The following is a 25,836-nucleotide window of genomic DNA, read 5'->3' on the forward strand; positions in this document are numbered from 1 at the left end:
CATTTAACCTGTTGAGTGCTTCCGATACCTGCGCCGAAGCTGATCTGAATGTTCTCGTGTGTTATAAAACGATAACCTTGTTGAAATTTCTCGTTTGTTATATAGATGTTGGATTGTTGAAATTTCTCGTTTGTTATATAGATGTTGGGTTGTTGAAATTTCTCGTTTGTTATATAGATGTTGGGTTGTTGAAATTTCTCGTTTGTTATATAGATGTTGGGTTGTTGAAATTTCTCGTTTGTTATATAGATGTTGGGTTGTTGAAATTTCTCGTTTGTTATATAGATGTTGGGTTGTTGAAATTTCTCGTTTGTTATATTGCTGTTGGGTTGTTGAAATTTCTCGTTTGTTATATAGATGTTTGGTTGTTGAAATTTCTCGTTTGTTATATAGATGTTGGGTTGTTGAAATTTCTCGTTTGTTATATTGCTGTTTGGTTGTTGAAATTTATTGTTTATTACATAGTTGTTGCATTGTTGTATTTTTTTTCTTAATGAATCTAGTATAAATTTATGAACAAGCGGAGATTTTAATAGAGATTCATTTATAAACAACTCTATATGTCGTTCTGAAAAAAAACATATGTATTTACATTAAAGTAAATCAAGGTTATAACTAGATTTTTTCTACAAAACACAAGTGTGTGTCATTTATTCAATGTCTTAATAATCAAAACATAAATAAGGCTGATAGTATTCACTACCAATGCGCCAAAGTTTGATTGCGAAAATTTTATTTTTCTAAAGGATAATTTGTATTCTCACGTGGGCCGGATGAATAGCTTGTTATGTGTAATACTATAAAAATTATTTAAGAATTGTGTTAAATGAAATAAAGAAGACACGTTTTCCTCCAAACCGCAATCTATAGACCACAAGGGACCTTCCGCAATCCCCAACACAGCTCCATTGATTAAATTACTATGCAATATTAAACACGTTAGGTGTAATATAAAACGGTTTACGTCGACAGGGTTTCCCAAAACGACTTTTAAACATAGTTTATTACCTGATGGATAATAAGATCATCCAAAGCGATGCAAATGTCAGCCATGATAACTGATACTTTATCATAGCAGTGCAACGTTTTAAACATTACAAATACATGTTTTACTCTGTCTCATTTTCAACAAGAAAACGTCTGAAGTGTGGAAGTGTGTTCAAGTGGATTTTAATTATGTTTGTTTAAAGCTGCACTCTCATAGATTAAACATTTTGTCAACTGTTTTATTTTTTGTCTTCTTACGAGCCAAGTTATGCAAAAGTTCACTAGGAAACCAGTGATATACTGCTGACAAAATATCGGACCGCAATTTTCAAATTTAAGTTCAAAAAAATGATGTTTTATGCATTTTTCTTAAACCGTTAGTAACGTTTTAAGCCATAAAACAAAATATATTTTTTGAAAGAAATATGAAATCCTGATCTTATGTCAGCAGGCTTATATCACTGGTTTGCAGTTATTTACTCAAAAATTGGCTCAATTAAAGACAAAAAATAAAACAGTTGTCAAAACGTTCAATCTGTGGGAGTGCAGCTTTAAGATAATATGACCTCAAACGCCACCCACATTGATATTCATGGTATATAACTATTATTAAGTCTGTTTCTTTCTCAACGTGTACCAGTGTATAGCACTCTCACTAATGGGACCCCGTTTAACGTCCCTATTACAAAGTGGTATTTTGTATTCTTTGCTTTGGGGCGGGGGGGGGGGGGGGTCGAACCTGCTGTACATGGGTTTAAAGTATTGTATCATACCACAAGACTACACCTCCCCCACAATACTAGTTTCACATAACATCTGTCGATGTTTCTGTTCAGGCGTTAGCTTTCAATAATTGCACTTTGTCCATGAATCGATCTCCTTTTTATTTTAACAAGTCTACTTTTTTCTGGAAACAATTTATGATCACATTGATTCATGCTTCGCTATTACTCTGCAATAAACCGTTGCCACCCAGCAAGTCCGCTATCGACAAAAAAGGCAAATACAATGATGCAGTCATCTGCAATCAAACTGTCAATGATTACCATACGACTTGTAAATCAAAACATGTCTGTAAGATGGTTTAACTAAATTATATTAAAAAGGCATGCAATACTTTTAAGTCAATAGGGTTATGTCGTATTCAAAATGTTCTGCTCAATATGCATGTCTCATTTTTTTCAATATTATTGGCGCCATTTTATCGAAACCGTCTGCGAGGAATTTCAAAATCAGTTCTTGAGAATAACACGTTTATGATAAAAGCATTTGAACACACACGTAGGTTTATGAATTGGTGCTTAATTCGTGTCCCTCGTGTTGAACTACTGGGGCAGTGATTACGAACAGTCTCAAGTCTCAAGACTCATAATGGCAAAACTTCATCTCATTGTGATTTTTCTTCTATCAAAGCATTGATAGTGAACTAAGCTGACATTAACTACTATTCGAATGATTTACTATTATTTACATATTGTTTTTTAAAAAAAGAAATGGAAGAAATTATTAATTTTTGTTCCTTCAAAAAAAGCTTTTCTGAGTCTGAGACTAGGACTTGAGGCTGTTCGTAATCATGGCCCCAGGACATATGGGCGTTAAGCTTATTTACCCTCATCTACGGTTAAACCCACAGGTAGGCCTATATTGGCGAGCATATCTACTTGGCTGGCTGGCTGGCCTTTGGAATATACTTGCATATATAATTATATTAATTCTTATATAGGGGGTCTGTATTACAATCTATGTAACGCGTGTGGTATGTATTGATGCACGATTCCTCTTGACTGGCATTTCATCACGTCTTGCTTATTATCACAAACATATTTTACTCTGCAATATATAAACTGATTTGTTCAGCATATTACTTCCATAACATATGTAATTAAAGGAATACAAACATGTTTCTCAAACGATAATCACTGAAAATACATTTTGCCTGGACTGAATACCATTTTTTGTTCGATCATGTAAATGACAGCTTTAGTCTTCCATCACTTGTAATACTTAAACAGAGGAAATGTGTTTGTTTTTTGCTGGAACGAATGTTAAGCAATATTGCAAATTCAAATCCTTAGTTGGGACGTTACGATGTTTATTTGTATTTAACAAGCCTATAATTGAATGGCAGGTTTATAAGTGTGTGTTTGCGTGTGTCAATAAATTATTGGAAATCACTTGTTCAAAGCTAATATAACCTGGCAATGCAGCCTAACCTGATCTTATATTCTTTTTAAATAGTGTTGCATAGAAAAACTTGCTTAAAACTTATGAAGTGTATTTTAAGTATTATCATATTAAAATATGTATGCTGTAATATCTGACACAAAAAGCCTTGTTAATTAGTTTATTACTTTCTTTATATTATAATATGTCATATTATAACATGTCATGCCTAGCCCTATTCTCAAGTATATATGACTAGCGTAAATGAAACTTGAAACTTGCATACAAGTGCTGTATTTGCCTCCATCCTCTGGAGTATGGCTTGGTCTCCTTGCACAATTTGATTAAGATTAAAATCTGAAATAGCACATCACTGAATTACTACATAATTGCTCTGGCTTCACCATTTTCATTAAATTGTTACGCCATAATTTTGCCTTTGCTATTTATTGTATCCATTTGGTGTTATTACCTTAACTTGAAATAAACCATTTAGATTTTTCTTTTTTCCCCATCATGTAATTAAAGTTTTTCCTATTGGAAAACGGTATTCCCTTAAAGCAATTATATCGTGGCTGTAATTATGCCTGTATTATACTTGATGGAATTGTTGATTTAATCAAAATGAACAAGGAGCGTCAATTACCACTGTATATAGCAAAAGTTTAGATAAATAAATTCATTTTCTAAACTGACCGGATCAGAGCTCCACAGAGTTGCATGTTGATTTAACGTGAAAATCGACGTCTCACTTGCGATAGGTGTATTCCAAAAAATAAAAAAGTAGGCTATTTTTTACAAAAGAGGGCATCGATGATTTCAATATGCTATCATGTTCAATATGTAATGTTGTTGTCGTGAAAAAAAAATTGATAAATTGTTCGTATTTTCATTGGTAATATGCGAACTTAGCTACGACAATGTCTCATCTTCAATGTAAAGCAAAGTGCAGTTAAGAAATGTACTGGTGTTTGCACCACAGAATATATATCAGCCGATCATGTTTTAATAACGATTGTAAGAATATGGAATCTTATCGTACATTATTTGTAATTATGTAATATAATTGACAAACACTTTTAATCCTTAATGCAAAATGTGTGTGTCAAAATTCTTAATTGAAACGTCAATGGAACAGGTAAACAGGAATATTTGATTTCAGAATATTCACTCAATATCCCTGAGTTATTAAAACACTAAAATGCCGGTTTGTTTAAGTCCCTTGAGTAAGATAGATGTATTCACGGACGTACAACTATATAGATGTATTCACGGACGTACAACTATATAGATGTATTCACGGACGTACAACTATATAGATGTATTCACGGACGTACAACTATATAGATGTATTCACGGACGTACAACTATATAGATGTATTCACGGACGTACAACTATATAGATGTATTCACGGACGTACAACTATATAGATGTATTCACGGACGTACAGCTATATAGATGTATTCACGGACGTACAACTATATAGATGTATTCACGGACGTACAACTATATAGATGTATTCACGGACGTACAAGTATATAGATGTATTCACGGACGTACAACTATATAGATGTATTCACGGACGTACAACTATATAGATGTATTCACGGACGTACAAGTATATAGATGTATTCACGGACGTACAACTATATAGATGTATTCACGGATGTACGACTATATATTTGAAAATATGCACGTCGTCCAAGAATGCTTCCTTTCAATTATATTTTGCATGTGAACTTAGCGATACATCCGTGAAACATGTACTGTCCAAATGGAAATAGGTTGTATTTTCAACATAACAGCAGTTCACATGGCTATTTGATATTGGTATAAATTAACTATTCATTTCCGATATGGCTTGTTTATTTGGCACTGATTATCATCGGATATATTAAAATTCTAAGTCAAGACTCTGACCCTCCCTTGAGTGCGATGTATTGTAACCCAAGGCAGACATTAAAAACTCTAACCCCAGAGACCCCCACCCAAATCCACATGGCTAGTTCGTAGTCGGATGTGCAATCAAAGCAATTTCTCTAATATCAAAAGTCTGCTTTCATTCAATGTATAATTGGATCTGACGGTATATCACCATTCAGTGCGATATGAAACGTACCATGGTAATTTTTATCTGCGTCCAGACAAATTAAAACATTGGCGAAATATTGGAGACCCTTCTAGACAGCACGTATCATCAAAGCGTTGTCAAATTATATGAAGGTTACCTTATTATTACGCACAGTAGTACAACTGCACCCAATTAAATAAAGTAATCATGAATAGCATGCATATACTTCAAGTCGGAGATAGAAAAATACCATCATTGTTTTATGGAAATGGGTTGGTGAATAACCATGTGACAGTATCGCTTATGGATGGTGATTTCATGACATAATTATATAACAAAGGATTAACCATCCCCTTGTTTGAATGGTGGCAGTATCACCACCTTTATTGAAGTATGTTCGGTTTCGACTTGCAATGCAACTGCATGAAACAACTACATGGAAGTAGAAAGTAATGCGTCACTTGTAAATGCAAGACAGCCAAGGAGTAGAAACAAAACAGATATATCTGCTATTATTTCCGTGTTCACTTAACACTTTTTCACTTTAACCTTCTAAATAACAGGGTGCGTCGCCAATTGATGTACAAAATAAACGAGAAAGGGAAACCCTGGAACGTCCATTCCTAATAGACCCTTGATTAACTAGCCATCACGATTCAAACACATGATTCTTGTATTAAGCAGTTCTATATCACTGTCGGGAACGACTTTTTGTCTAATGTAAGTTGACAGAAGATTTACAGTAACTACATGATATGGCGTTCGTGTCCATGTCCAAAATACTTAAATGACTGTATATACTTCAATGTATGCTTGAACTAAAATATCTACTTTTCGTTTATTCTTGAAAATAAATTAAAATGGCGATTTTGTAAACATATGTTTGGCAAGCTATTATGGTTTGTTGTATAAACGTTTTGTTAGAACTCGAGAAAACATACTCGCACATGTGGCCAAAATGATTAGAATGCTATTGACGGTTAAGAGAACATTTCCACATACTTAAATTCATACTATGAAATGTTCTGACACAATGTCACAACTGTCATATCATGTATGAACCTAAATCATCCATTCCTTGAAAGCACCATGTGGCGTTACTCAAACACTTGCATTCTTATAGTCTGTTTCTTATAATTTAATGTGTCTCATCCGTTGATTACTTTAAGATAGCCTAAGACATATCTTATACATTATTAACATTACCGACAGGTTATTTTTCATGTAATATTATTCATAAATTAAATCCATAAAGCAAGGAAAACAACATGCCAGCAGGAATAGACTTAAAAACCGAAGATGCATTCCATCATCTTTGAAAAGCAGCGCAACCTACCAGTAACATGTGTTAATATAGTTGCATAAGAAAACGCAGTACGCAATACATCATTTCTATATAACTTATGATACATCTGCAGACTTAGTATAGCAGTAAATTCCAATGGAAATGCAGTTATTAGCTCTTAATTCTTATATCGCGTTTACGTGACAGGATTTACCCTCGGGGTCAAACTTTGGTAAATTTTACCAAGGGCAAATACGCGCATATTAACGCTAATACCCACTGGAGTTAATTTTATCTCGGGGCAAATATGTGCGTATAAACGCTAATTCACCTGGGGTAAATATACCAAAATTTAAGTGCTTATCTCTCAATATGCAATAAATTCTAACTTTGATTATCCTTTCAGCATTTAAATTGAACTTTTTAAAGTACATGTTATTTGTGACTTTTAAAGACATATTGGATTTTTACTTTGTTTTTAAATTTCCCTTTCAATTTTACGAACATGAAGAGCAAAACTTCAGTAATATTGAACATCGTAACAGTCACTGAATGATAGGACACATGGCTTTTATATCTGTTCCTCCTAAAAAAATCAATTATCTTATAAACGCGTGCAAAATTATACCCCATGGGCAATTGTAAGTCATATACGACAGGGTATTAGACGCGTAGAAGAGACCGATTAGTTCAGTGACAATACATGTAGACATTAAATATATAGTTCATATTTGTTTCTTTTGCATCTGAGGCAGAAGTTTATTTTTATTTATAAGCTTAACATATCAAAACAAAACCAACAGTTGGGCTGGGCTGCCAAGTTTTAAGGGATCAAAAAGCATTGTCTGGCAGCCAAAATGTAGCTTCCGGTCTCATTTCTTGACGAAAAGGGGCAAAATAGAACCACATTTTTCTCTGATTTTCTTCTAATCTGAATATTTTCAACAAGGTTATATTGTTGTAACGGAACAATAGTGCGTATATGGGATATGGTATATTCAACAATATAACTAGACATAATCAGTATGCAACTATTAGGTGCAGGGATTGTTCCAGAGTTCCTTCAATGTTATTTTATAAATGCATCACTCGGAATTGCAAATCATTTATAACTGATGTTGTAATTAGCAAGTCATGTGTGTGTCTCGTATACTGACTGTTAATGTTATCACAATTATGTTAGAAGTAAATGACGTACAATGAACTTGATAAGTAACATTAATTCCAATACTTTTCATCAAGGATTAAAATAAAAAAGAACTGTATCTTGGGGCTGTTTCAATTAATTACTGAAGTCGTAACTACAATAATCTTAAATCTGTATAAACGTCACACAAAAAACAATACATTGATTTTTAGACCTCAAATTTGCCTTCATTTTCAATGCTTGCTATAGTTCTAATCACTTCAATTTGTAGCTAAAAATTCAGCTAATACAAAAGATAAAATTCCAATTTAAAACTTAAATTTAACAGCTTTATTCAAACGCCCCTGGTCCAATCAGCAATTTGTTCACAAATGTTTCAATTAGCTCTAAACTGGTCTGGTCTCCTGTTGAATTATAGAGAACTACACCAAACCGTGCAATGTTGATAAATTTATTCTAATTAAGTCAATTCATGTCATATTCTATGGGTCGTAATTCAATGAACTTATTGATTTAGACTGTTTATAACTGAAGGAAATATGTAAATTTTGGTTATGCTGGTCTTCAGATATGCTGCCCTGGAGCTAATTCCAATTTTCAAGCGAATATCGACAACATAAACTTAGATAATTGTATTACCGTAGGGTTTTGCCTCAAGTATCATTATCGTTAGAGTAAACACGTCATCAAATAATTAATATAAATAATATAGAAAGCGTTTCATACACAGTCAAAATAGAAAAAAAAATACCAAATTCTGCTATAGTAAACTTAGTTGGGTCGAAAATTATACTTTAACATTGTTATTATGTTCTTTGTTTTCGAAATCCAACAGTTTACTAACCGAACGATGGTGTAACGTTTTTGTTCTCGGATGGTTACTAGTCAAACATCAAAACAAACAAAATGAAATGAACAATACAGACATGGTAATTATGATAGAAGAAAGTAGACGCCAACCATTTAGCTTAGTTGCAGTGAATGTAGATTTCCCGAAAATGTGCTGACAAACATTCATATACGCTAATCTGAACTGAGCCATATTAGTTCCTAAGTGATTTTACGTGATGGTTTTCCGCAATGCTCTGATATACTTCTCAAGGTTTGAGCGAAGCATTGCTTATCGAAGATAATTTTCGAATAGTGTTGTTGACAGTCTGATACACACTGTCAATTCCATTCGCTTTACTTGTGATTAAAATGAATAGTTTATAATTCAAGATAAGAAAAACCAGAAACGTTTTTATCCCGAAAGCATTTATAATAATTAAAATCGTTTAACACTTAATCGAACGTGAACTTAATAATAGTTATCTCTCACAACAAGTCACGCTTTTTAAGTATCCCATTTTTAGTGAATTACGTCTGTAATCATGGAGTTGGTGTTTTTTGGCGTCTGTATGTGCGTATGTCTGTAATGGCTTTAGGCATTTATACTCTGTTCCTGCCAATGAGCTTTGGACATATTTAGCTGTCTTAAGAGAATGTAACTATTCTATAAACACTTTTCATTGCATTGTTAGATACAGAAATAAATGACTGAACACGACACCTTCATTATCTTATAAATTTAGAACTCGTACAGTTACCCTTTTTCCTTGGCAATTTAAACTTGAATTATTCTTTAGTCTAGTTAACATTTAATTTATCGTGTGCATTGTGTTAACATCAAATTCAGCTTGCTACTAAATATATGAATAAAATTGAAATACGCTACATATTTGATAAAGAACAAAATAAAATGTTATAACGAAAAATGTTTATTACAAGTCTTACTGCCATTCGACGCATTTTTACACGGAAACATTCAACGCGTATATTAATGAAATGTATGTGATGCCATAAAAGAGATCGTCGAGTCGTGTTTAATTATTGTCAACGTCTTCAATAGTTTTCCTATTTAAACGGTTATAAAAGAAAGTAGAACAAATTTATGTTCAAGGGTAATTGATGTACATATAGAAACTTCATCTCAATGCGTTTTCACTAGTTCAGTTTAAAATGCATAACATTTCGTAAAACCTTAGTTTCATTCACTAAGATCAAGCAATGAATGCTATGATGTTAATAGCTGAACATAAGACAAATCGTGATACTCTGAGAACACATCCTGGAAAAGAAAGCCACCGGAAGCCAAACTATTTCTCTAGCATATTCTTGAGTCTCTGTATGATAGACTGAGGCTGTCAATTGACAGCAGTGGTATGTACAACACTGCCAACGCCCCTAATGACTGGTATAAAACAATTTCGGTTTACCAGAGACTCTTCTTTGACAGTAGTAGTAGTAGTAGCAACACAATCAACGCCCCTAACATTCGCTTATGACAGCCGCGGTTTAATTAGGACTGCTCATTGACAGTAATGGAAGGTCACTGTCAACGCCCCTAACATTAGCTAATGGTAGTCTCGGTTTGATTGTGGACTTTTAATTTTTCATGATTTTAAAAGAGTTATCAAATATCGTACGATGGCTGCCATATTAAAGGTATGGTATTTTATTTAATATTATGTATTTAGCAAAGAGCAAAATATATACAATAGGAGAAAATTATCATTTTTAGAAAGCTATAAAACTATAATAATATTTCGTGCTCCAGTTGACATATCTAACTACCTTAGCAAATATTAATCTATTTCGTAATGATCTCTTTAAGCAATGCAATTTCTAATTTAATATCACTGAAAATACAAGAGTGGATTTTTATTAGTAGTAGTGTTCATATTATGAAGAATTATCCATGCACATCTATCAAATGGCAAACTATAAACAAATCTAAGAAATATTTTGCTGGATCTGAAAACAAAACATTCTAGGTATGTATTAATCAAGTGATTTTTGGTTTCTGGGGACACAAAAAACATGGATACGTGAAAGGACAAAATACACCGAAATGTTATTCAACACATTGAAACAATGGAAAAATAATTTATTATTAATTTCACACGATATAAAAAGTATGTAAAATAATTCCGTATTACTTTAAGTGATGCGAAAACTAATTTACTAGATGAGTTAAAAAAAAACTGTGTTTTTACAAGTATACCAGTTCTGAAAAAGCCCTAGAAATAGCAATTTTAAAATCTCTAATAATTCTGAAATTGTCAAAAACACTTCCAGGTAGAATCTTGTAGTATCGCAGAATCATTTTCATCTCAAATATTTGAGGTTAACATCATGCAATTATCGAAGGGCTTGACATTATTTAGACAAATTTCGGCACAGTTTCTTTTAATTCATTTTCCGCCTGTATTCGAAATGTGTTTGCAATGAACAGAAATATTAAGAAAATTACACAACGACAATTCATATAGTAAACCTTTGAAAAAACTGTTCAGCATGAAAATTAAAAACATTTGTTATCCCTTTATCTCCTTTTCCAAAAAAGGATACGTTTTTGCGCAAATTTGCACACGCATTGTGGCTTCAAAAAATACTAGCAAAAATATCAGAAGAATATATCTCAAAACAATATAAAAAAAACCTACCTGTGAGCATCTGATAAGCACGACTAATACCAATGTGGCACAAAGTTGTCTGAGCAAAAATGACATGATTTGTGTTCTTGTGTTCCACGCCTTCCCTATCCGAAACCCTTTGGTCCTGTTTTCCTTGCTTCTCTGGCACGCTTGTTTCTCCGACTGTCAGTTTACCGATCCCTTAGCAGTGGGGAGTGTTGCGGTGTTGTGTCGATCTTTGCTCCTTTTCAGTTCCTCTCTAATAATAAATACGATAATGTATTTCAATTGAGCAGTCTCTTTGTCTAAGCGACTTCCTTGAAACTGAGGAATGTTTAGTTAATACTGCTTCCTGACTTCACTAAGTGAACTAATCGTGTTAAACTCGTTTTCAGTAGTTTGTAAATTCAGTTGGTTTTTTCCACAGACAGTTTTGTTTCATCAGAGATACTTAGCTCAAAGAGTTAAAGACATTAAACTAGTTAAAACTTTCTGTAAAATTGTTTAATATTTTATTTAGTCTCCAGTTCCAAATTACCTTACGAAAATGTTGATCGTTCCGAAATATTTTAAAAAGGAAACTGAAATTACAATAAACGTCGGTAAGGAAGTTCGTCTCGTGACAGCACCAAAATGACTGAGAATGAAATATCTCTGATATTTTATACTAAACGCCCTCCTACTAAGAATAGAAAGCGGGAACGATTTGTTGGAATGTGCTCAATTGGAAATGGACAATCAAGACGTGATCAATAAGAGTTTCGTGCATGACGCCAGCGAACGCCCAATGCCAATATCGTATGAATAAACTGATGTTCGGGGGTGTCACTTTACCAATTTTAGACTATGTACATAATTATTACGCATTGTTTCAAGCTGTTGAAGTTCATCCTAATTACGTCTAGAGGGTTTTTTAACTTTTATTTAGTAAGCACATATCTAAATATGAATTTTGAATTATGAAACAGCTAGATGAATATTTAAGTATCGAAGATTTTTTTCAAGAATTCAATTTGTGAATACTATGTCCGCTAATTAATGTTATTATTGAAAAAGTTGAATAATTTATTTAAGCTATTATTTACTATATTTCACCACGAATCAATGACTGAATAATAGGCAAGTTTATTTAAACATTATCCTAACCACACCCGTTGGCACGATACGTTGATGAATAAAGTCTGGTCAGTGTGGGTGCAGCAGGCGACATGGAAGAAGGTGTCGTTTTCTTTAAAGCCTAATTAAGCAAGCTATCACCATATTTATTTTACTTTCTTTTTAAAAAGAAAAATCCGCTTGGAACAGTTTTTGTAATTGTATAAAATAAACATAATTATTCGTATTTGAAGTGTTTGCACGTTCGACTATGGAGTATGTCTTCTAATTGTGTAAATTATACATATGCTTGATATTAATTTCCTATCTATGATTCTAATAATATAATATAACAAGTCTAACCCTCTCGTATCAAGTAGAACTTAATAGAATATACGTATACATGAATTTACAAAAATTAAAATTTGGATGGTTTTTTTTTTCTATTTAGTTCTACTTGATTTGACAATGTTAGACTGGTTATGTTAGATTCGTCGATAAGAAATTAATATCAAGTATACATGGTATATAGCATGCGAAGGTGTTGTTTTCTTGTTATTAAATACTACCATTACAGTTGTATTGTTCATAAATCAAATTTTAACACATGTATTGGAGGTTTGCGCGTGAAATTTTCCGTGTCTGTATTTTGTTTCTGTGATGGAATAATGCACTCTAGCCTGATTTACTTTTTCAATATGAAAGTTTGTTTAAGGCCAGTGTAATTATTACTTTATTTAAGTGCTGTACAAACTTCATATGGCCCGTATGATGTCAAAATAGATAAGAGATTTTATTCCCGGCTTCCCTTTCCATTTAAAAGACAAGAGGTGGCGGAAAAAACAGCAATTGTTGTTGTATTGTTATTATGGCTATAGTTGATTGTACGAACACATGTCAGTGAGTTTAATTAACGGGCTTCTTGGCCAGATGTTGTACTGGGGAGGGTAGGGCAGGGATAGACCCGATCTCTGTAACAAACACACATTGTATGCATTACTGTTTTCAATAACCTTGGAGCAATGAAGTACAAATCCTTTTTATCAATAAATCAAACCTAAAACAGTGCTTTTTACCATTTAAGAAATATTACACACCACTGAGGGTCATATGACGTTATAGGGACCGGCAAGTCAGCCCCCATAGGTGTCCATTCACCTTCGGGGGCTGACTGACCGGTCCTTTTTATGCCATATTGCCCGAAGTGGTGTGTTATATTTCTTATATTATACCGAACACTTTTCATTACTAGACAATATTTTTTTAAGCGATTTAAATGTGTTTTATTTAACAAACTTGATAATGCTACTTGCGACAAATTTTCGCCGTTGAGAAAATAGCAAGCCGCACTAACCAATCGTATGACGTCATCGGTCCATATTACATTTTGGCGAGGTCCGGACCGGCCAAAAATATAATATAGACCGCTGACGTCATAAAACTGGATTTTCATCAAAATACAGTGATATACGGACTGATCGAGATTATATATATAAAGAAGGGGCAAATTTATGTGAGGTATAATATTGCTAGTTAAATTCTGATTAAATCTACTTATTATCGTTCTCTTTAACTGTATACATGTATAATAATGGTATTATGATCATGAAATAACATGCATTATATCTGTACATAGTGCTGCACATTTTATGGTATTGTTATATGATTGTAGCTGCCAGCCGGTCGCCATCTCCTTATACCCCTATACACGCTCTGTGCTTCATCATGTTTATGTGTATTGTTAACATAAAACGTATATTGTGATGACAATGCACTATATAAAAGTCGGAACTAATACTTCTGTGTGTCTCTTTGTGTTGAAAACATAATGTGTACTGTCCACGGAATGTGTACTGTTCACGAATGTGTACTATTCACGGAATGTGTACTGTTCTCGGAATGTGTACTGGTAACGGAATGTGTACTGTTAAAGGAATATGAACTGTTAACAAAATGTGTACTGTTAACGGAATGTGTACTGTTAAGGGAATATGTACTGTTAACGGAATGTGTACTGTTAACGAATTGTGTGCTGTTAACGGAATATGTACTGTTAACGGAATGTGTACTGTTAACGGAATATGTACTGTTTACGGAATATGTACTGTTTACGGAATGTGTACTGTTAACGGAATGTGTACTGTTAACGGAATATTACTGTTAACGGAATATGTACTGTTCATGGAATGTGAACTGTTAACGGAATATATACTGTTAACAGAATGTGAACTGTTAACGGAATATGTACTGTTTACGGAATGTGTACTGTTAACGGAATGTGTACTGTTAACGGAATATGTACTGTTAACGGAATGTATACTGTTAACGGAATGCGTACTGTTAACGGAATATGTACTGTTAACGGAATATGTACTGTTAACGGAATGTGTACTGTTAACGGAATGTGAACTGTTAACGGAATATGTACTGTTTACGGAATGTGAACTGTTAACGGAATATGTACTGTTAACGGAATATGTACTGTTAACGGAATATGTACTGTTAACGGAATGTGTACTGTTAACGGAATGTGAACTGTTAACGGAATATATACTGTTAACGTAATGTGAACTGTTAACGGAATGTGAACTGTTAACGGAATATGTACTGTTAACGGAATGTGAACTGTTAAAGGAAAATGTAATATTAACGGAGCGTTTGTTGTTAACGAAAAGTATGCTGTTAATTTGTATTATTACCGGAAAGAGTATTTTTACCGGATTGTGGGTATCGTTAACGGAAGTGTAACAGTGAACGGAATGTATACCCTGGGTGTCGATGATGAACTTGAGCTGTAAAACTTAAGCTTTGCTCAGATTGTCTTTTTTTATATAATTTTATTCTCATTGCATATGAAATTTGCCAATCAGTAATTCATTGAAGGCGCCACGAAGGCGAGATTAAAGTACATACTGAAATGAGGGAAGAGTGGTTTGATCTTATTTTTAATAAATATCAAAAAGCGGTTAAAAACTCTGGATTATGAACATTAAAATACACACTTAAAAGTATTGCCTTGAACAAGCTAAGGCGTCGTTAAGCATGTTTGTAGACTCAAACTTTGCTTTAAACGACTCGCAGACAAGAGAGTATCAAACTCTGTTAAATGTGTGTCAACTTCGAAGATAAAGAAAGCCATATGTTAGCATTACACCTTGGCCTCGTCAATACAATCAAACAAAAAAAACTTTCAGAAATCTACGTTCTCGAGGGTTGTAATGTTTACATTTTTTCGGTATGCGGTGATAAAAGTGGTTAAATCAGTAAAGGGATGTTCAATCCAGCCGAGATATTTCACATAAAAAACATACCCAAGTTGGGTAGAAAAACACTTTGTTTCCCATGTCGCAATCAGATACCATTGTTCCGATGGGAATGCCTAACTTTAGATATTTCCTTAGATTACACAACTTCTATAAAATGCACATTCCCGACGATTGGTTAATCGCATATTTGATCAACAAAGCGAAGTTATTCGCCATTAGTTTATGGCCAACTATATCCACTGGGGACTGAAATATCACTGCCGGACGGAAATCATGAAAATTGTAGTAATAACATAATCTCATTTTAGTTAATGTTTTGTTTGGCACACTGTTCTGGCCTCGGAGAGTGTTGCATTGTGGAACTGGTCAGTGTGTACATTAGCCACACGTCATACTTAAAAGTTAAGGAAGGAAATGATACAAATTATCCACGGTCAAGGTGGCTTTGCAATGAACAATTAGAATGGCAAATTAGCAACGGATTATAAGTATCTTTCCCGTTCAAGTGCGTGTGGTGTTAATGAGGCACATCGAGGCTTGTTGGTGAATTATTCATGTTTTACAATTCCTAATTGCAAAACTTTATTACTACCACATTAAAGCTTACCGTGACAAAGAACTTTTGATTGTCAGCGGCCGTGGCTCATGTAGTTACGGTTTCACGTTATGCAAATGTCTGGTCAACATAAAACAAATAATGTATCCATTGGAATAGCCAGAAGGGCATTAATCTATCAAAGACACACTCGTTATATCAATACTGAAATCATTGTTAGTTTAGAGTGATGAAATGGTTGTTCTTGGACGGCAAAATCATTTTTATTAATAAGTGGGCTTGATCGGCTTGATCGGTTTTCTATTAACATATGAGGCGCAACACGCTTATATTACATGCGCTTCTGTAATGTCATCAGACGTTTGTACTGCGGTTTTCATGACTCTGCCCACCTGCAGAATTGTGCAGCGTGCGAGTGTTCATGAGATAAAGATAGGAATTTCGATAGCGAGCTAAATCATATACCATAGGTTTCGTATGAGAACCATATATACTATGTGTTGATTTTAATACTAATAAACTCATAAAAAGGTTCAGGCATATGAAACAATAATTAATGGCTGTAAGCCCTCTTGATAATCAACGAACACTATGTAACCATTGAACACCGTGGAATCAACGGCCGACATCATGTTATGATTGGTTACTGTGGGTTACCGCCCTGGAACGGCTGCCTGTTGGTTAAAACTAGTATGTGTGTACCACCTCACGCTTGACCAAACACTTAACAACAATTTTAAAATCAAATCCATAATGCAATATTTGTGGCTAGCTGTGTCTTTGTCTGCTTCTTTACTAGGAGTGACAGTACATTCGTATGAGTAAGTTCGACGAATTACAAACACAACCAGGCCAATACGATTATGTTCAAGTAGGGATACATACGTAATACTGCAGCTCTATATAAAAAAAGACCAATTAAAAGCTTAATCTAATTATTTAGAATTCGACATTTCAATAGTATAAATTTCTTAGTAAAACACTTAAACTTGAGCAATTAACAGTATGACTGTTGAATACATTTACGACATTTTTATTCGTTTCCTGTATTTTCTGTCGGGTTTGGCAATCAATGTCATAACAGCTGTTATGCTTCCTACTACTGTGAGAAATCGAAGAAATAAAAGAAGTTTTTTTTTTAAATATTAATCTGTGTAAAAACAGTTTTTGATCACTGAACACAATTCTTGTAAGTACAACTAGGTTATCGCAATGGTAATGCAAATTCAGCCAGTAACTGTTGTTGCTTTTGAAAAGTTGATTTCTTTTGTTGCAATTAGTTAATGTATACTTCATCAACAACATTAGAAGTACTTCAGTGAATTAAAACGTCTAGAATTATTCTCAAAGGAAAAGAATAACATTTCATATATCTATAAGAAACGAGTAGAACTAGAGAGAAAGGTATATATAGTAATAAACGTGTTTGATTAAATGTGTATTTCATATGAAGCCAAATCCCCACAGTATAGGAACGAAATGTACATGTCATATCACAAAAGCATATTGTTGATTCAAATTTGACCATCGTCAGTTACATGTCTTTGTTCATTTGAAGAAAGATAAAAGGGAACGGTCAGTTTAAAAAAAGAGAAACACGTCCGTTCCTTACATTCCATGAGTATTTCATTTCAAGCTTACGTTTTACATTAACACAAACAGGGCAACATCAGCTGGGACAAAAAGACTTCACATCTATCTTTTACAAACTTACGAGGCGATAAGTAGAAGTAACCTAATGAAACTCATTCGCATGAGCGCACATTTATTTTAACTGTCTGCTGGTCCTAGGAGACTGAAAAATGTTTGGGTTTGCAAAGCGAATGTGACTTGTGGAAACTGTATAAAGAATATAGAAGAACTCAGATCGAAAGCTGCAATCTTGTCGCGTTCCTAAGGGAGTTCCGAGCTGTTTCCATTGAAATCTCGCGACAATAACGCATTTCGCAAGAACTAAGGTGAATCTCGTGACATTTTGCCATTTACCCGCGTGACGCGATAACCGCTTATTTATATACATTATAATTATTAAACGATGGCTTGTTTTGTCAATACAAATGCCGTTATTGGTTCTAATCATATCTAAGAGTGGGAACAAAGTGGTCCCCATGGATCAACTTAGCGTGATAACATCGGAAGCTTATAGATTTATTGCTGCCACGATGCGACGCATTCGTCAAGTTTATGATTAATATCATATGGAAATTGTCGTACAATATTTACCCGTTTTTCCTCAGACATCACTTAGCGTGCCGAAGGAAAAAGCAAAAATGATGCGTGGTGGCTGGAAATTGACCCTTGGTGATACATGATACATACAATTATAAGATATTGGCACTTGTCTAGGACTTTATTCTTTGAGATTGCCTTGTGGTTTCGTACGAAACTGATTCACATATCGAAGAGTTATATGGTGTTGGGATGGTATCAGGCAAATACATGTGGGTGCGTTGATGATGACTAACTACTCATTAGTTTGAAATGGATTGTGTATTATTTGGGCATTTAAAATAGTTGTGTTTTAATTATTTTGAATTCTACTTCCTTATGACTTTTAGGGAAAACAGTATTGTGAAAGTGTTCATGCACATGTTGTTGTTGTTTTTTAAAAAAGGAATATAAATAAACCTATTATTTTTTAATTGACTAGTCTATATTGTCCCAATCAGATCGTAGAAAAATAACGATTTGTGTTACAGCTTTGAGTTGGCTATTGTTAACCAGTCAACATAGAACATTAAAGAACAAGCTTTTGTCGGTAAATTCAAGTTTTGTGCTGGCTATCTTTAACCCAGTCAATATAATAATAGATGAAAGAACGCTTTGTCTGACAGCTCAAGCTTTGTGTTGGCTATCTCTACTTTTCAATATAATTCTTGACACTGGTATTCTCCCGGATGTATAGCTAATCGGGACAATAAAGCCAATTTTTAAAAACAAGGGTTCTCCTACCGACCCCCAAAATTATAGGCCGATTACCATTCTTAGTTGTTTAGGCAAATTATTCACGTCTATCCTTAATGAACGCATCAACACATTCCTCTATAAAAAATAACTTATTAAACGAGAACCAAGCCGGATTTCGCGCAAATCATTCAACCTGCGATCATATTCTTACATTGCATTTCCTTATAAGTAAACAAAGGGCCCAGAAAAAGAAACTGTTTTGCTTATTTATTGATTTTTCTGCCGCATTTGACTCTGTCTGGCGAGCTGGCTTGTGGCATAAGCTAATGCAAACTGGCTTACAAGGTAAAATTATCACAGTCATAAAAAACATGTATAATGATATAAAATCATGTGTTTCCATCAATGGGCATCTGTCTCCTATGTTCCCAAGCTTTTGTGGAGTTCGCCAGGGAGAATACCTTTCTCCGATTTTATTTTCTATTTACCTTAACGATTTAGAAGAATTCCTTAAAAGAACATGTTCTAGTGTTTCTATAGAAATAGATGCTAATGAGACAATTATGTACCTTCAGTTACTTATTCTCTTGTATGCTGATGACACTGTACTCTTTGCAGACAATGAACGTGATTTTCGAAAAAAGTCATAACTGTTTCCAAGATTACTGTTTGCAATGGAAACTAAATATTAACCTCTCAAAGACTAAAATAATTGTCTTTGGTGCCAGAAATCTGAAGAAATTTAACTTTAGCATTGCTAACCAAGCGCTAGAGATAGTCAAGGAGTACAAATACCTAGGTGTATATTTCTCGTCCACCGGTAGCTTTTTATACTGCCGTAAATATTTAATAAGCCAGGCTAACAAAGCAATGTATGCTTTATGTCTTAGAATTAATGACCTAGACTTGCCTTTGGACATACAACTGAAGCTTTTTGATTCTACCATTGTCCCTATTCTAACGTAAGGATGTGAAGTCTGGGGTTTTGAAAACCTTGATCTGTTGGAACAACTTCACTGTAATTTTTTGCGACGGATTACATATACTAGAAAAAGTACTCCACGTTACATGCTCTTCTCGGAACTTGGTAGATACCCCCTTAAAACCATAGTTAAAACCAGAATGATTAGTTACTGGAGTAAACTCGTTTCATCCCATGACTAGAAAATAAGTTTCTTGATATATAAAGGCATTCTACATAGTAATAATTCAGTCTGGGCCAGTTACATCAGGTCAATACTTGATTCAACGGGTTATTCATACGTTTGGCATTACCAAACAAGAGTACCTGTAAAACATGTCAGTAAACTTGTGAAATCTAACCTTGTAGACCAATTTCAGCAAACCTGTTTTGAACAATTTAATCTTTCGTATAAGGGTAAAATGTATTCTCTGTTTAAGTCTGATATTAAATTTGAGGAGTACCTTAATATTTTACCAAAATCTCTACGTTTTACATTCTTGCATTTCCGCACTAGTAATCATAAATTCCCTATCGAAGTCGGTAGATGGTGACAGAATGCTGTACCACATGTCAATAGAAAGTGTACGTTTTGTAATCTAAACGATATCGGTGACGAACTGCACTATTTACTTACATGTCCATTTTTTAATCCTACCAGAAAAAAAAATCCATAAGTAGTCGTTTTTACTCAAGACGTAATGTCTTACACTTTAGTGAATTTTTAAATTGTAAGAACCCGGATATCTTAAGGAAAACAGCAATTTTTGTTAAAATCTTAGTTAATCACTTTAAACGAATCTGATCATGTATTTTATAGTTTTTCATTTGATATCTCATAACTATATCGATTATATTGTATCCTTTTTCAAATAAATGAATTTGTTTTGTCATAAAAAATAATACTATTTAAACTAACCACATTCCCCTTACTAATTATATTTGTTTTGTATAATGATAAACTCTAAACCTGTTGTGAAGCCGCCATTAACCCACATATTTATACCTGTGTTAACATATATATATATTGCGTTTTCACATGTTTTTACTTAAATGTAAACTGTGATATGATAAAAGAATATTGAGTTGAGTTGAGTCTAACCCAGTCAATATAATCATAATCATATGATCTTATTAACGTCAGTTTTACTTTTATTATATCTGCGTAAATTTTCGTGGTACAAATGTCGTGCATTATAACAATCATTTTTAGAAGACTAATTTTTAATGTTTTTGAAACAAGACTAAAAGGAAGCATATACATTTCACAAGCATACCAAGTTTGAGGTGCCTGGATACAAGCATTCACCATTTTAGAACAAAATCGGATTTTCAGCTTAAGGGCACCAAGACCTTGACTATTAACCAACTGACATTAAAATAGTTCGGGTGCTGGGGCCAATTTCTGGAAACTTCTTAAGCTAAACAGTCTTAAGTAGCTTAGTTGAATTTGAATAAGCCATAATACAAACTCAAATTTGGTTTTGATCAATGGAAAAAATGATAATTGTAAAATTCATAAAGATTTTTACTATCTAAAGTCTAAAAACTCTTAAAGAAGTAAATATAACACATATAATGGAAAAACAAAAATAGTGAGCTTAGCTTAATCCTAAGAAGTGTCGAGAATTAGGGGCCTTGAGGGACCTCTACCAAGTTCGAGGCCTATAAGCCTAAGCGTATTTCAATTATTGATAGGATACTGCGTATTTTCAGCTTACTGTCACAACGAACTTGACCTTTAGTCCACTGACCTCTATATTGTAATATGTTATGAATATTCATTGATTTTTCAAATTTACCATATTTTCAAAAAATAGATCATTTTAAATAAACAAAACATCCTCCGAACCTTTTTTTGAGCTTTGGTAATCGTGTCTTAAGGTTCGTAAACCAAGCTATAAAAACCGTAGCCTATGTCCAAAACAAATTTTTTAGTGTTATTTTACATTAATAACGTTGGCTGGTCCATTTTGATCACGTGACACTTCACGTCTCCATGGCGTTGTCATGTTTCCACGTGACGTCAATAAAACCAATGCGCTTATTTCATACAAACATCACCGTAATAAAATGAATGATTACTGTAACTGCATTGTTAAAAACATAACGGATTCGCAACACAGCGGAAGAGTTGTAAATGTGTCTTATTAGGTATTCAAAGATTTTTAAATGCATTTCATTAGAAAAACGCACCAAATTAAATACTGAAGTATAATAAACGTCATTCCGGAAATGACGTCATTGATATTGTGACCCAATCATGGCTGGTGCGCGTTGTTGAATGTTTTGGATAACAGAACACGCTCAAATTTCAAATCAGTAACAAATATCCAATCGATAGTTTCACTGATTGAAACAGTGGAATATATTTTTTATTTCCTTGATAAATCCGTATAACCCACCGTAAAGCATATAATATAGCTAAAGCTATTCAATGGGTATCTTTAAACAATGATATGTAGCATTATTATCGGACAGACCAGCAGTACCGTTCTGCTGTATTAACAGATGATGGGGGCACAGCAGACATGTAGTTTGTCCTATGCACCACTCAATTGAAACTTCCCCCCCCCCAGGTCCGGGGAATAGCGCGGGAAGGGAACTTTGACTTTCAGTCAAGTCAAGGCCGGGTAAAATCCCCGCCCTGCGACACAAACTTCTGGTAAAATCCCCGCCCTGCGACACAAACTTCTGGTAAAATCCCAGCCCTGCGACACAAACTTCTGGTAAAATCCCCGCCCTGCGACACAAACTTCTGGTAAAATCCCAGCCCTGCGACACAAACTTCTGGTAAAATCCTCGCCCTGCGGGACAAACTTCTGGTAAAATCCCCGCCCTGCGACACAAACGTCTGGTAAAATCCCCGCCCTGCGACACAAACGTCTGGTAAAATCCCCGCCCTGCGACACAAACGTCTGGTAAAATCCCAGCCCTGCGACACAAACTTCTGGTAAAATCCCCGCCCTGCGACACAAACTTCTGGTAAAATCCCCGCCCTGCGACACAAACCTCTGGTAAAATCCCCGCCCTGCGGGACAAACTTCTGGTAAAATCCCCGCCCTGCGACACAAACGTCTGGTAAAATCCCCGACCTGCAACACAAACGTCTGGTAAAATCCCCGCCCTGCGGCACAAACTTCTGGTAAAATCCCCGTCCTGCGACACAAACTTCTGGTAAAATCCCCGCCCTGCGACACAAAAGTCTGGTAAAATCCCCGCCCTGCGACACAAACCTCTGGTAAAATCCCCGCCCTGCGACACAAACTTCTGGTAAAATCCTCGCCCTGCGGGACAAACTTCTGGTAAAATCCCCGCCCTGCGACACAAACTTCTGGTAAAATCCCCGCCCTGCGACACAAACTTCTGGTAAAATCCCCGCCCTGCGACACAAACTTCTGGTAAAATCCCCGCCCTGCGACACAAACTTCTGGTAAAATCCCCGCTCTGCGGGACAAACTTCTGGTAAAATCCCCGCCAAATGCCCCCGCACCCCAGGAACCCTAGGTAAGGCCCATCCCCCGCTATTTTCGGCGCAAAGACAAAACCACCACATGCACCCGGCACTGCGGGGCCACCTGAAAGGTAAAAACACGGCCCATTTCCCCTGCTATCGCCGGTATACCAGGCCTAGGGCGTCGAGGGGGGGGGGGGGGGGCATTGGTTACAATTGACTGGTACACTACATTTCTCAACATTGGATTATTTTTACACGAAAACAACTTGTATTTTTTATCATCACCAAAATATCTGACACTTGCAGCGTCTCATTACAAAGTCTTTTTAAGTCTGATATGTGTTTTTTCCAGTTATATATATATATAAATTCTGACCTATCTAACATCACAAAATAGTTATATCGTCTTTTCTGAAAACTAATGGAAAAAAGGTTCAGTAATTTAAATTTTGAACATAAACCTTAACGAGAATATAGCAGTAGCTTTTGAATGGTAATTTCTCATTTTCTTTTCAGACGAGAAGAAATATCGGACTTATGTAATGCCTTTTTCTTATAATACCTAATAATTATACTATAAACATAAGTATTTATAAAAAAAGAAATTGAACTGCGATTTAATCAACCAGAAGATAAATGGAATGAAAAGGTAGAAGTTAACTTGTATTCCTTTCAATGGTGTCATAAAAAGAAATTAGCCATCAATAAAAGTATTTAAGGTGTGTTCGAAATACGCCTTCTAAAATTACCATTGTAAAGTTCAATATAGTTGAATTCTTGTTTAAATTGGGTCTTTAAAAGAACCGCTTCCTAATTATTATGAACACTTAAAATTGCAAATACATTGATTGACTCCAAATATACTGCCGTTGTTAATGTACTGGAAGGGTATATGGTTCAAAACCAATAGAGGGATATAACGATTGTGTTAAAATTATTCCAGGGATATAATTCCAGAGTTATAATGAAATATTTATTACATTGATGTTAAAATTATTCCAGGGATATAATTCCAGAGTTATAATGAAATATTTATTATATTGATGTCGATATGCCTGTCTGCAATTCTGACTATCAGAAACACCTCAGTGTGTGTGTGCGTGTGCGTGCGCTTGTGGCAGTCCGCCCGTATGTATCTGTATGTCGCGTCTCTAAGGATACCTGCCTGTCCGCCCGCTCGTCAGTCCGTCTGTCTGTCCGTCCGTCCGTCCGTCCGTCCGTCTGTCTGTCTGTCTCTTTAATAAAAGGTTAATATTTAAGTTGCATTATCTGTTGCAAGCGCTGCCTTATTCACATGGACACTTAGAGCACATAGACTTGCAACTATCGAGGTTAATCTTTTATACAGTCAGCTTAAAACTGTTCTCAATGTACAAACACAATGAATAAATATGATATGCATGAAGCTGAATCCAAGAATAGAATATCACCTTAAACGTAGTAAACAAACATGCAAATAAAGCCACATAAGTTACAACTTGGGTTTATATGTTCATAATACTGTATTTCCATACGCCTTATACGTGACAGAGAACCTAGATAAAGAGCCCAATGTTTGCAATTACTTTGCGTGAAAGAAACAACAACAACTCACGAGTAAATTTTGTTGTGCGTGTCAATTTGAACGAAAAAAATCCCTCTCTCAGAAAAGAACGCACCGTAACACGTGATTAAGTGTTCACGCTGGTAAGGCACGCAAAGTATATCTGATTTAAATAGATTCGGGTTTAAGGTATTTCAACCCTAATCAAATGACAGATGATTGCCCGGGGAACCTTGTAACGCGTGAATAAAATTAGGAGTGGTTTTCAATATTCAACTTAAGTTCATCTTATGGTCATTCATTATTGACTTTATATCGATCACTCTATTGGTCAGTTATTAATAACAAGTAATCCGATTAGCTACATCGTTCTTAGCTCCAATTAAAACCAATATTGAATACCAGACCTGGAACACGTGAACGCTTAATTAAAATGGGTTAACAGCATTTAAAATATAAATTACAACATAAGAAAAACTGTATTCAAACTTTGAATTAAAAACAACTGTATATTCCATCTTACCCATTATCATTATCATTATTATTTTATTTTAAACATGTTTTAATGTTCATAATGTTTATTGCATTGTTTTGTCAGATGCTCCACATGAGGCGTGACTAATAAAACTTTCAAATGAAGTGTTTTAAGTTTTAAAGCTATAATGCTAAACTTTATTCTCGTTGATCCCACAAAATAGGGCACTGTTTGAACGAGGATTGTTTGAATTTCTTTGAAGTTATAAATTAACATCACCAAAAGGAAGTGTAGAAAATATTTGTAGAAATAAGTTTGAATACAGTTTTTCTTATGTTGTAATTTATATTTTAAATGCTGTTCGAAGCCGGTATCAATTTCGATTTCCAAGATTTCTATGTCACGCCGCCTATATCACATCCTCGATAGTTGTTGGATGTCCGACATCCGTCCATTCGTCGTTC

At 34.6% G+C, this 25,836-nt stretch overlaps 1 protein-coding gene across 1 annotated transcript in view; it reads right to left on the reverse strand.

Moving 5' to 3' along the window:
* The window catches only part of LOC128203059 (small cardioactive peptides-like), a 36,841-nt gene extending 25,037 nt beyond the window's left edge, over positions 1 to 11,804 (reverse strand). Inside the window, exons 1-2 of the mRNA XM_052904314.1 lie at positions 11,651 to 11,804; positions 11,143 to 11,371 (exon numbers count right to left, since the gene is read on the reverse strand). Coding sequence (XP_052760274.1) covers positions 11,143 to 11,208 — 66 coding nt within the window. The 5' untranslated portion in view covers positions 11,209 to 11,371; positions 11,651 to 11,804. The remainder of the gene's footprint in view (positions 1 to 11,142; positions 11,372 to 11,650) is intronic.
* Positions 11,805 to 25,836: the final 14,032 nt, after the last annotated feature.

The sequence above is a fragment of the Mya arenaria genome, chromosome 9, assembly GCF_026914265.1.
Source record: "Mya arenaria isolate MELC-2E11 chromosome 9, ASM2691426v1".
NCBI classification, from domain to species: Eukaryota; Metazoa; Mollusca; class Bivalvia; order Myida; family Myidae; genus Mya; species Mya arenaria.